At 45.6% G+C, this 10,131-nt stretch overlaps 3 protein-coding genes across 5 annotated transcripts; 2 read left to right on the top strand and 1 right to left on the bottom strand.

Annotated features, from left to right (window-relative positions):
* Window positions 1-150: 150 nt before the first annotated feature.
* Window positions 151-5,861, top strand: LOC6496915 (long-chain fatty acid transport protein 4). Its single transcript, XM_001963111.3, has 6 exons — window positions 151-278; window positions 449-526; window positions 605-837; window positions 3,538-4,167; window positions 4,235-4,436; window positions 4,498-5,861. Exons 3-6 carry the CDS (start codon window positions 731-733, stop codon window positions 5,437-5,439), a joined length of 1,881 nt encoding a protein of 626 aa, XP_001963147.1. The 5' UTR covers window positions 151-278; window positions 449-526; window positions 605-730; the 3' UTR covers window positions 5,440-5,861.
* An 886-nt stretch (window positions 5,862-6,747) lies between these two features.
* On the top strand, window positions 6,748-9,261 carry LOC6496916. Of its 3 annotated transcripts, none has more exons than XM_032455280.2 (4): window positions 6,748-7,560; window positions 7,615-7,758; window positions 7,850-8,876; window positions 8,929-9,261. In XM_032455280.2, exons 1-4 carry the CDS (start codon window positions 7,001-7,003, stop codon window positions 9,067-9,069), a joined length of 1,872 nt encoding a protein of 623 aa, XP_032311171.1. In that variant the 5' UTR covers window positions 6,748-7,000; the 3' UTR covers window positions 9,070-9,261. The 3 variants fall into 3 exon arrangements, with proteins under 3 accessions (XP_032311171.1, XP_001963146.1, XP_044572263.1); XM_001963110.4 differs by having other exon boundaries at window positions 7,868-8,876; XM_044716328.1 differs by having other exon boundaries at window positions 7,305-7,553.
* On the bottom strand, window positions 9,206-10,031 carry LOC6498604 (peptidyl-tRNA hydrolase ICT1, mitochondrial). The gene is made up of 2 exons (XM_001963109.3): window positions 9,767-10,031; window positions 9,206-9,706 (listed from the first exon to the last, which is right to left on the bottom strand). The coding sequence occupies exons 1-2, from the start codon at window positions 9,926-9,928 to the stop codon at window positions 9,251-9,253; spliced, it is 618 nt and encodes a 205-aa protein (XP_001963145.1). The 5' UTR covers window positions 9,929-10,031; the 3' UTR covers window positions 9,206-9,250.
* Between the last annotated feature and the right edge of the window lie 100 nt (window positions 10,032-10,131).

Below are 10,131 nucleotides of genomic sequence, written 5' to 3' on the forward strand. Positions count from 1 at the left end.
TGCCACTTTTCCTCATGCAAAGCTCGAGCAAAGTGCAGCATTAAAGCTTTTTGGAAAACCTCACAGCGCAGGACCAGTTACAAAACCAAAACAAGAAATTGCAGTCGTTTACTCATTAAAAATAAACTTTAAATAAAAAAGTAATGCTGTTTCGTAAGGCTCGCCGACACTTTCTGCCTTTTTACATGTTCAATGGGTTCTTGTGACAGAGAAACGAACGTTATCAGCGTTTTCGTTACAATAGTTCCACTATTAGCAATCCGCGGCGAGAGCTTACCGTAAGTAATAAATGCAACATATGGAGCAATACTTTACCTAATACAGTAAACATTGCTTAAAAGAGAGAAAAAAAATATCATTAGTTTTAAATAACTAAACTATATAGGGGGTTTCCCAATTATTGATTGTTTTATTGGCCAAATACTAAAAATAATTATTTATTCCGTAGAACAACATCTTATTGGACAACCATGTCAACAGCAACGTGATAATAAACATTGAAAACGGCGCGCTCTACAGCACCCATGTAAGCTATATATTTTCAAACTTGTTCTCCTGATCGACTAAAAATAAGCTTTTTCTCCACGGCGATGGGGCAACGTAGCGTTCAGCTGATCGCCAGTCGCCAACGGCCCGACGACGACAGTGCTTTTTAATCATTTTTCGGTTTTTCTGCGCAACGGTTGCTTTCGGTTTGGCCGTCGGCTGTGTCATCTATACGCTCCACACAATGGGCTGGATATTTGCGGTTCTCGTCGCGCTCGTTGCCCTTCTGCTCACGAAGCCGGGATGGCGTTGGTTCTACATCGCGGGAGCCACTGCCCAGCGAGATCTGACGTGAGTGGTGGGATCGGGAATCCGAATCGAAATTGGAATTGGGGTCGAATTGCGAGGGCGCCCTGTACCCGATGATAAGTTTACAATACCGCCCCCGAGCGGTGTGCATTTCAATACAATTTAGCTGGCTTTTCTTTTGTGAATCCATTGAGGCGCTGGCGCATCAGAAAAAAGCAGCCAAGTGCGAGTACTTTGCTCATTGTACCCAGTTTCAGACAACTCCCAACCCCCTGCCTTTTACAGAGAAAGAAAATCTAAGCTTTTGGGTGTCAAAAAAATTTGTATCTGATCAAAAGATTTCTTAGAAAATACAATAAAAATGTTTGTTAAAAAATCGGACTTAAGTTTAAACTCAAAACTCAAGTGTTGAGTCAGAAAGAGCTGCTATTTTCTTGAGCTGAGCTTTAAAAAACCGCAGAGAAACTCGTTTTCCGTCGATTTGGGTCGCCATCTGCAGCAGCCATTTTCAAGTCGTGAAAAACTGTTAAAAAGAGAAAACTTTCAAATGGTAATGAGAGGCCATCATAATTCCCATCATAATAATTTGAGGAAATTGTAAATTATTTTTTACGCTTTTATGTGCGTATTATTAGTCAGTCCATTGACTTCTTCAGGTTCAAGGTCGCCCAGTGACGAAAACCAAAACAAACTTCCAAATTAAATAACGATGAGACTCACTTTTATTCACCATTGACTTCGAACGATCGTAGCCCATGGCAAGACCCTCGGCGCATACTAATCGATCGAGTGCGTCGGGGCGGAAGACTCAGTGGCACACTAACCGAACCGGACTGATGCCCCTCAGGCCCCACAGAGCCCCAAAACCCGACAGCTGTTCTTGAAAACGTACGCCAAAAGCCAAAGCGGAGCCAATTAAAATGGGCGGAAGTATCTGTATCTTTTGCTTGGCTTTGTAGTTTCAGTTGTCTAGAGTTGCCAGGCATAGATCGGATTCCATTTCTGAACCCAAGGTGTACGGAAAGTTTTCTGAAACCGGGAACATTATTCTCTAAAAATTGTCTGTTAAATTATTTATTAAAATATCGTACAAACTTGATCAGAAAAGTATGGTTTTAAGCTTAAAATCTTAAAACTCTTTGAAAAAACTATACTGCTGTAAAAATCTTTATAGAGACATAAAAATATATAGCTTGGAAAAATTACTTGTATCTCTTTAAAAGACAAAAGTAAATTTTCACAGCATTTTTGCTTTAATGAGTCGACTCGCTTAGCAAATCGACGAGTTCCATGCCAAGGCCAGCAGCAGTGATTGCTATAATGTTTACCTGGCACTTTTTTATGGCATCGAAAATCCACATATCTTTGCTCACAGAGATTCTTAAGATCGGATTCAAGTTTTAGCGGTCAACCTTGGGGTATTTTTCGGAGTTGCCACGTCTAGCATTAAAATTATCTATCACCGAGCGCCAAACAAACCACTCAAGGGGGGTCATAAGGCCTGATTAAAACCTTATAAATACACCAGCTAATAGTAGTTTAACCGAACAGCTTAAGGCGGCAATCTTATCGATACTTCACTGCCTCTAAGGCAGATCAAAGTACGCACGGGTGCAAAGCGAATTCTAATTGAGATCGGTCGAAGTGGTCGCGACGAGTCCCAAGTCGAGTGCAAGTTTTTTCCCCTTTTTAACATACTGCCCAGTCGATCCAACTATTGCGGCTGGTGTTTGCCAATGGGGATCAACGATAGGGATTAGTTTTAGATTCAATATATAGAGCGTATCAAATCAAGATTCCAACTGCTTTCCAAGGTTTTCAGACCGGAAACTTGCGATTATTCTTTGCCAATATTCTTGCAACCAAAGCGTAGTTTTTTAATTAGGAAAATTACAATACTTTCTCATAATTAAAGAGTATTTAAATATCCATATGGTAATTTATTGAGCCTGTACTTTGGTTTAAAATATAGGGGAATATATGTAGTTCCCAAGCTGGCGGGTCAAAGTATTTCGAAAAGTCAACAAATTACCCTGAAAAGTGTCAAAAGAGCACTTTATCGCTAAGCAAATGGTTTAAAAACTGCTTATTATATTACACTAAACTTTACTAATTGCACAGTTGACAGTTTTCGAAAAAAGAAAACCAGTAATCAGTGGTAATGGTTATCAGGCTAGAAGGGTAATCGAAAAATAAACAAAAAGTGGGTCAAGAGAAATATTAGGGATTATACTCCAAGGGTTTAAGGATTAAAGAGTTCTTATGGTCAGCTTCCAGTTGCCCCTGAATATTGGCTGAACCTTGTCTATAAATACGAGTCTCCAGTACTTCGACCTTCTCTTGAACTTTCCATTACTCAGCCAGTTTTTGAGCGACGTCATGATATTTATGTTTGTAGCTCTTAGTGGCGGATTAAGTTACCACGTTCCGTCTCGATTGCAGCCACTCCTGGTCGGTTTGGTTTATCTCTGGGGTTTATCACCGGTCTCCGGTGTTGCGCTTGTTGAGCTTCGATTTGGATTTTTGCGCTATTTTTAGTGGCCTAACCGCCAAGCCATAAAACACACGCGATCGATGGGGAAGATACGGCGGGCACGGCTACTGCCGCTAATCAAACACATTTCCCTTGCCTTTTTCCCATACAATATTAATTGGGGTTAGCCTCACCTCAACTAATAAAACTAATTACATGTAATATGGAAAAAACTATAAATAATAATATGTATATTTTTTCCTTAACAGTGCCCTTTGGGCTTACATCAAGCTACTGAGGTACACGAAACGCCATGAACGACTAAACTACACGGTGGCGGACGTCTTCGAGAGGAACGTTCGCAGCCATCCCGAGAAGGTGGCCGTTGTCAGCGAGACCCAGAGCTGGACCTTCCGCCAGGTGAACGAGCACGCCAACAAGGTGGCCAATGTTCTGCAGGCCCAGGGCTACAAGAAGGGCGATGTGGTGGCCCTTCTCCTGGAGAACCGTGCCGAATACGTTGCCACTTGGCTGGGTCTGTCCAAGATTGGCGTGATCACGCCTCTGATCAACACGAACCTGCGTGGTCCCTCCCTGTTGCACAGCATTACGGTGGCCCACTGCTCGGCCCTCATCTACGGCGAGGACTTTATCGAAGCAGTGTCCGAGGTGGCCAAGGATCTGCCGGCCGAACTTACACTGTTCCAGTACAACAACGAGAACAACAACAGCCAGGCGGATAAGGATATTCCGAAGGCCAAGAACCTCAACACCCTGCTCGCCACCGCCAGCAAGGAGAAGCCCAACAAGACGGAGGTCAACCACCACGACAAGCTGGTCTACATCTACACCTCCGGCACCACTGGTCTGCCCAAGGCGGCTGTCATCTCCCATTCCCGGTGAGTACTCCTAACTATTCCTACTTCCCCTCAAATAAGATACTTATTGGTTACTCTTCACCCCCAGCTATCTTTTCATCGCTGCTGGCATTCACTACACAATGGGTTTCCAAGATGAAGATGTCTTCTATACTCCCCTGCCTCTGTACCACACTGCTGGCGGAATCATGTGCATGGGTCAGTCCGTGCTCTTCGGTTCCACGGTCTCTATTCGCAAGAAGTTCTCCGCCTCGAACTATTTCGCCGACTGCGCGAAATACAATGCCACCGTAAGTGGGATTTATTGCAGCGCTAGATCACCCACTTACGACCGTTCTTTGTTGTCCACAGATTGGCCAGTACATCGGTGAGATGGCCCGCTATATTCTAGCTACGAAGCCATCGGAATACGACCGCAAGCACCGTGTGCGTCTTGTCTTTGGCAACGGACTGCGTCCCCAGATTTGGCCACAGTTCGTGGAGCGCTTCAACATCGCCAAGGTGGGAGAGTTCTACGGCGCCACCGAGGGCAATGCCAACATCATGAACCACGACAACACGGTGGGCGCCATCGGCTTCGTCTCCCGCATCCTGCCTAAGATTTATCCCATTTCGATCATTCGTGCTGACCCCGACTCCGGAGAGCCCATTAGGAACAAGGACGGACTTTGCCAGCTCTGTGCCCCCAACGAACCAGGAGTCTTCATTGGCAAGATCGTGAAGGGCAACCCGTCTCGGGAGTTCCTTGGCTACGTTGATGCCAAAGCCTCGGCCAAGAAGATCGTTAAGGATGTCTTCAAGCACGGCGATATGGCCTTCCTGTCCGGAGATCTGCTGGTGGCCGATGAGAAGGGCTATTTGTACTTCAAGGACCGTACTGGAGACACCTTCCGTTGGAAGGGCGAGAACGTCTCCACCAGCGAAGTGGAGGCGCAGGTCAGCAACGTGGCCGGCTACAAGGATACTGTGGTTTACGGAGTGACCATTCCGCACACCGAGGGCAGGGCCGGCATGGCCGCCATCTACGACCCGCAGGGAGAGCTGGACCTAGACGTCTTTGCCGGCAATCTGGCCAAGGTGCTGCCCGCTTATGCTCGGCCCCAGTTCATCCGACTGCTGACCAAGGTGGACCTGACCGGAACATTCAAGCTGCGCAAGGTGGACCTCCAGAAGGAAGGCTACGACCCGAGCGCGATCAAGGACGCCCTCTACTACCAGACGGCCAAGGGGCGCTACGAACTGCTGACACCGCAGGTGTACGATCAAGTTCAGCGCAACGAGGTGCGCTTTTAGGAGCCCGACTGTCTGCTGCAATGGGGTTGTGTTTTCGCTTTGCCTTTTGCCCAATATGCTGTTAATTAATTTGTAAGATAACCACGAGTCGACTTAGCCTAGAGAAGGACAAATTGGAGAAATCGAAATCGAAAGCTTCGGAGTTTTCTCCAAGCGCATTTCCATGTCAACATTGCACTTTTTTGTATAACCTAAGACCATGTATCGTAATCGTAGTTGTGTGCGCATTTTTTAGTAGATGATAGCCCCTTATACGCATTTTAAATGTTTTTAGCCAGCTAAAGAACCTTGTTAAGTGCAATTCCAGCTATTGTTTAGTCAGTTTTAGTGGCATTTACACTTCCATTCTCGCTGCATTTGCCTGTACATACGAGAAGCTCTGATGATTGTGTATCAAATAAAGTTTGTTTCTTCACCATTGATATCGTATTCAAATTCTACGTTTATCGTTCGGGGGAATGACACCGCCCCACCTGCATACAAATGCGCTGCTCATCCGCCACTCGCCTGGGGGCTGTGCAATTCCTCCTATCTATAGAAGACTCTGTAGTCACTCGGAGACACACTCACGGATCGTGTGCTTGCTTAAATAATCTTGAACCCCAATGACATTAAAGCTTCAGTCGAACAACGAGAAACATTTAATAATACTATAAAAATCAATGTATGAGTCATCGTTCCTTAATTACTTTGATTTTAATCAAAGTGGGTGTGATGTACTTTGAGAGATCTGCCCCAAATGAGAAAGGGGAAAATTATAGCTGGGCTTAATTATTCCATTATAGTATAATGATTATACCATCTATGATTAAAACCCAATAATTAATGAGTATTTTAATTCCTAGCCATTAGCTCCAACGCCCACAAATTTACTGGAAAATCAATTAGTTTCGGAAGATTATGCCTTATTATTTAATAATTGTTTAAAAAAAGGTATTTGTTTGAATTGTGACATGGAGAAATTTAATGGATTGAGCATTTTAGAACCAGTTTAAAGTTAAATATAAAGATTAACTATATTTTAATATAATTGTTTAAGAAACATCAATAAACTCTTTATTAAAAAAAAAGTATTGAAGTTAAATCACAGTTAACATTTTAAAATAAAACTTTAGCCTTAGCTTAATAATAATGTTAAACAAAAAAACAATATCTAAAAATGAAATAAAAGCGTAACTTTTTTATGATCCAATATCTCCTACTGACCATTTTTGAAAAACCATAAAAATTCAAAAAGATGGCGCGAAAGCTCGCATCAACATCCTAAATATAGCCATGGGGGATCGGTTTCTGGGTGACTGGTGGATCGGCAAGAAGCAGTTCCAGCCGAGAACCGTTATCAGTTCAGATGCAATAACAAGTGAGGCTCCAATGCGCCCACTACGCATCTTTCCCTCCACTTCCAGTTCAGAGAAGATCGCAGCAGTTGCATTCCGGGTCCGTCCTCTCTCCGTGTGATTGTGCCATTATTTGTCTGTGTGCTGTGGTTATGCACTTCATCGATCTAATCCCAAGTCTGGTGTAAATAAAAATCCCGGAAATAAAATTTCCGTAAACTAAAATGACGGGAACCACCGCTGTACTTTTCACCATCACGATTCCCACTAAAGCCGAGGAGCAACGCCAGAAAGATGGATATGTTCAGGTCATCAATGGAGAGGTGGCTACTCCAGCCTCAACCCGTCCCGCCAGCAGAGCTTCCACGATCGAGAGCCTCTCTACCATCCGAATTGGTGAATCGCCGGAGGAGACGCCTCAGAAATTGGCGAAAGTCCGATACCCTCCACCCACCATCCAAATTCAGACTCCTGATGGCGGCTCCAGGGATCAGCTCCTCAACATGCCACTGGACACCGCTCAGGAGGAAGTGCTGCGAAAGATCCTGCGAAAGTTCCACATTCCCAATGCCATATGGTTGCCCAGTTTAGAGGGCACGTCCTTCCACGTCAGTTTTTCCATGGAGTTTGACGAACGTTACGAGAGTCTCTATGACGCGCTCCAGGAATGGGGCATTGGCGATCGCGAAGGGTCGTCAGTTTCCGTGGTCAGCTGCTTGGCCAACAGGTCCTACGTCCAGAGAGAGTTCCAGGAGGAGCAGGAGGATCAGCCATCAAGTAGCGAGTAATCTCAGCAGTATTCGTAGGTTCTAATGTCCTTAGTAATTGATCTTCCTAGGAATATCACTGCCCAGAAGCAGGGAATCTGGAATAGGTTTATGAACTCGGTGCGATCCCGCTTGAATGTGGCCCAGATTGTCAGAGATGTGAGGCAGGATGCGGCTATAACCTTTGACTTTTGTATACTCCTGGTATCGGCAGCGTAAGAATCCTTCAAATATTTATATTTTTATTTTTATAAGGATCACTTAAAGACCACATTATTCTCAAAAAAAACTTTTTAAATTTGAAAGTTATCTTTATCTTCTTAGAATCCTGGCCAGCTTTGGTTTAGTGGAAAACAGTACCATCTTCTTGGCCTCCAGCATGCTGATCTCACCTCTAATGGGCCCAATTATAGCAGCCATTTTCGGAACAGTGATCCAGGATCGATCGCTTCGTAGACTAGGCATGCTTAACGAACTTATAGGCATCCTGACAGCCACCCTGGTTGGCTTCCTCTTCGGCCTGGTTGTGTGCACAACGAATCAGAAATACGCCATCGGAGAAGGACTCACGGAAGAAATGCTATCCCGCTGCGATCTTCACTCGCTGGTTGTGGGAGTTTTTACGGCGATTCCCTCAGGAGCAGCAGCTGCCATCGGCATCCTGGGCGGCAACATAGGGTCATTGGTGGGAGTGGCAATATCCGCATCCTTGCTGCCGCCGGCGGTTAACTCAGGACTGCTTTGGGCCGTGGCCTGCATCTACAAGTTCTTCGAGAGCGATGATACCTTATACAGAGACGTGGTCAAGACACGTAAGTACTCGGATAACCAGGCGACGGAACTGGCAGTGCTGGGGACCATCAGCATGTGTCTGACCATCTCCAACGTCCTGTGCGTATACCTTATGGGCATCCTCGTGCTCAAGATCAAGGAAATAGCTCCAGTGATTGGGCGAAAGAACAGGCAATTCTGGAAGCATGACATCAAGCTGGCAAGACACGGAAATGTCGCGACGGAGGCCGAGATAATAGACGAATTGATGGCCAATTTGGCCACCGAAGACCAAAAGGCTTTGGGCACCATCAACCGGCAGTTCTTACGACACCTGGACGAAACAGGCTATCAGCACACCTGGTCGCCATTGAGCAATCGTCACAGCTACTCGGTGCAGCCGCCTGGAGCAGCTTTCTCAACCATCCACCGCCTGGAGGAGCTATACACGATGCTTGGAAATGGCCAGCTGCCGGAAGAGCGACGTCATCGTCGCAGTGTGGTCAGCCGGCCATCACAAAGAAGCCATGATGTTGCTATCCAACTAAGTCCTCCTCAACCCGTAAGTTGATCTTTCGTTCTGTGGCTTTTGTCTTATTTTCTACTCATTCTAGCGCCCCCGCTTTGCCAGCATGCCCTCGAAAGTGGGCAAGGATCAGTCGATCCAGGAACATGTCATACAAGGCCCCAGCAACAAGCGGTTCACGGTCACGCCAGCGCAGGACGATGAGCAGCTGCCTCGAGAAACCCATTAAAGCCGAGCCGAGTTTCATTTTCACAGATTTTCCAAGACAAAATATTTTGTATACTCTTGAAAAGGGTATCTTTGTGCCAAATAGATCTTAACTAATCTGTGAAAGCGAAACCTCCCAATCGGCCAGCATAACTTAATTATTTGTCTATGTGTAATGTGTATTTTGTGCAACAATATAACAATTAGAAGTCCACTACTCCACTGGGTCCCTGACGATCCGCCTTCACCTGGGCGCGGCCTCTTTTCAGTTGCAGTCGTTCGCGAGCTGCTCGCTCCTGGCGGCGACGTAGCTTCTCCAGGGTCTCTTCACTGGGTGGACTGGCTTCCGCTGCCTCCTGGGCGCGAATAATGGTACGTAGCTTTTCCAACGCATCGGCCAGGTTCATTTGTTGCGATCGGGTCAGGTCGCTCTTGATGTAGTAGTAGCCCTCCTTGGTAATCCGGTTGGCGAGGGTCTTAAGTAGCTTTTGGCGTGTTTGCTCGGGAATCCAGTCAGCCTCCGCCACCTTGAAGCGCAGGTCCACTTTGGTGTTGACCGTGTTCACATGCTGGCCACCGGGTCCAGAGCTGCGACTGTAGGTGATCTCCAGCTTGTCTATGGGGATGAAGCCGTTGAACTTATTGTCGCTGCCAGGAGGCTAATAAAGCAAAGTTCAAGTTAGAAATGGTATAATATTAAAGTATTTATAAATACTTACCGGTGGGGGCGGCGTGTAGATTTGCAGTCTCGCACTGGGGTATATCTTGTCCAGCGACAAATCACTCTTGTAGGACAGCTGACGACCCAGAACCGTGCTGTTTCCCCCAGAGGAGCTGTTCTGCCGGAGAACACTGATAAAGGCACGTGTGATTTTATTCATTTTTCATTAATTTCGGCAGTTTTCAAACTAACTTTTTAAGTTGTTACGAGTGCACAGCTGTTTAATTTTAGTCTGGCCGCAGTTTTTGAAAAATACTATACAACAGGTAAAAAATACTGAAACCTTGGCGGCCGTTGGCGCTAACCACTTGCTGCTCTTTGATTTTGAAACAAATCTAACAGATAAATATATTTTTGAAAGTA

Source organism: Drosophila ananassae, chromosome 3R (assembly GCF_017639315.1).
Source record: "Drosophila ananassae strain 14024-0371.13 chromosome 3R, ASM1763931v2, whole genome shotgun sequence".
In the NCBI taxonomy this organism is placed as follows: Eukaryota; Metazoa; Arthropoda; class Insecta; order Diptera; family Drosophilidae; genus Drosophila; species Drosophila ananassae.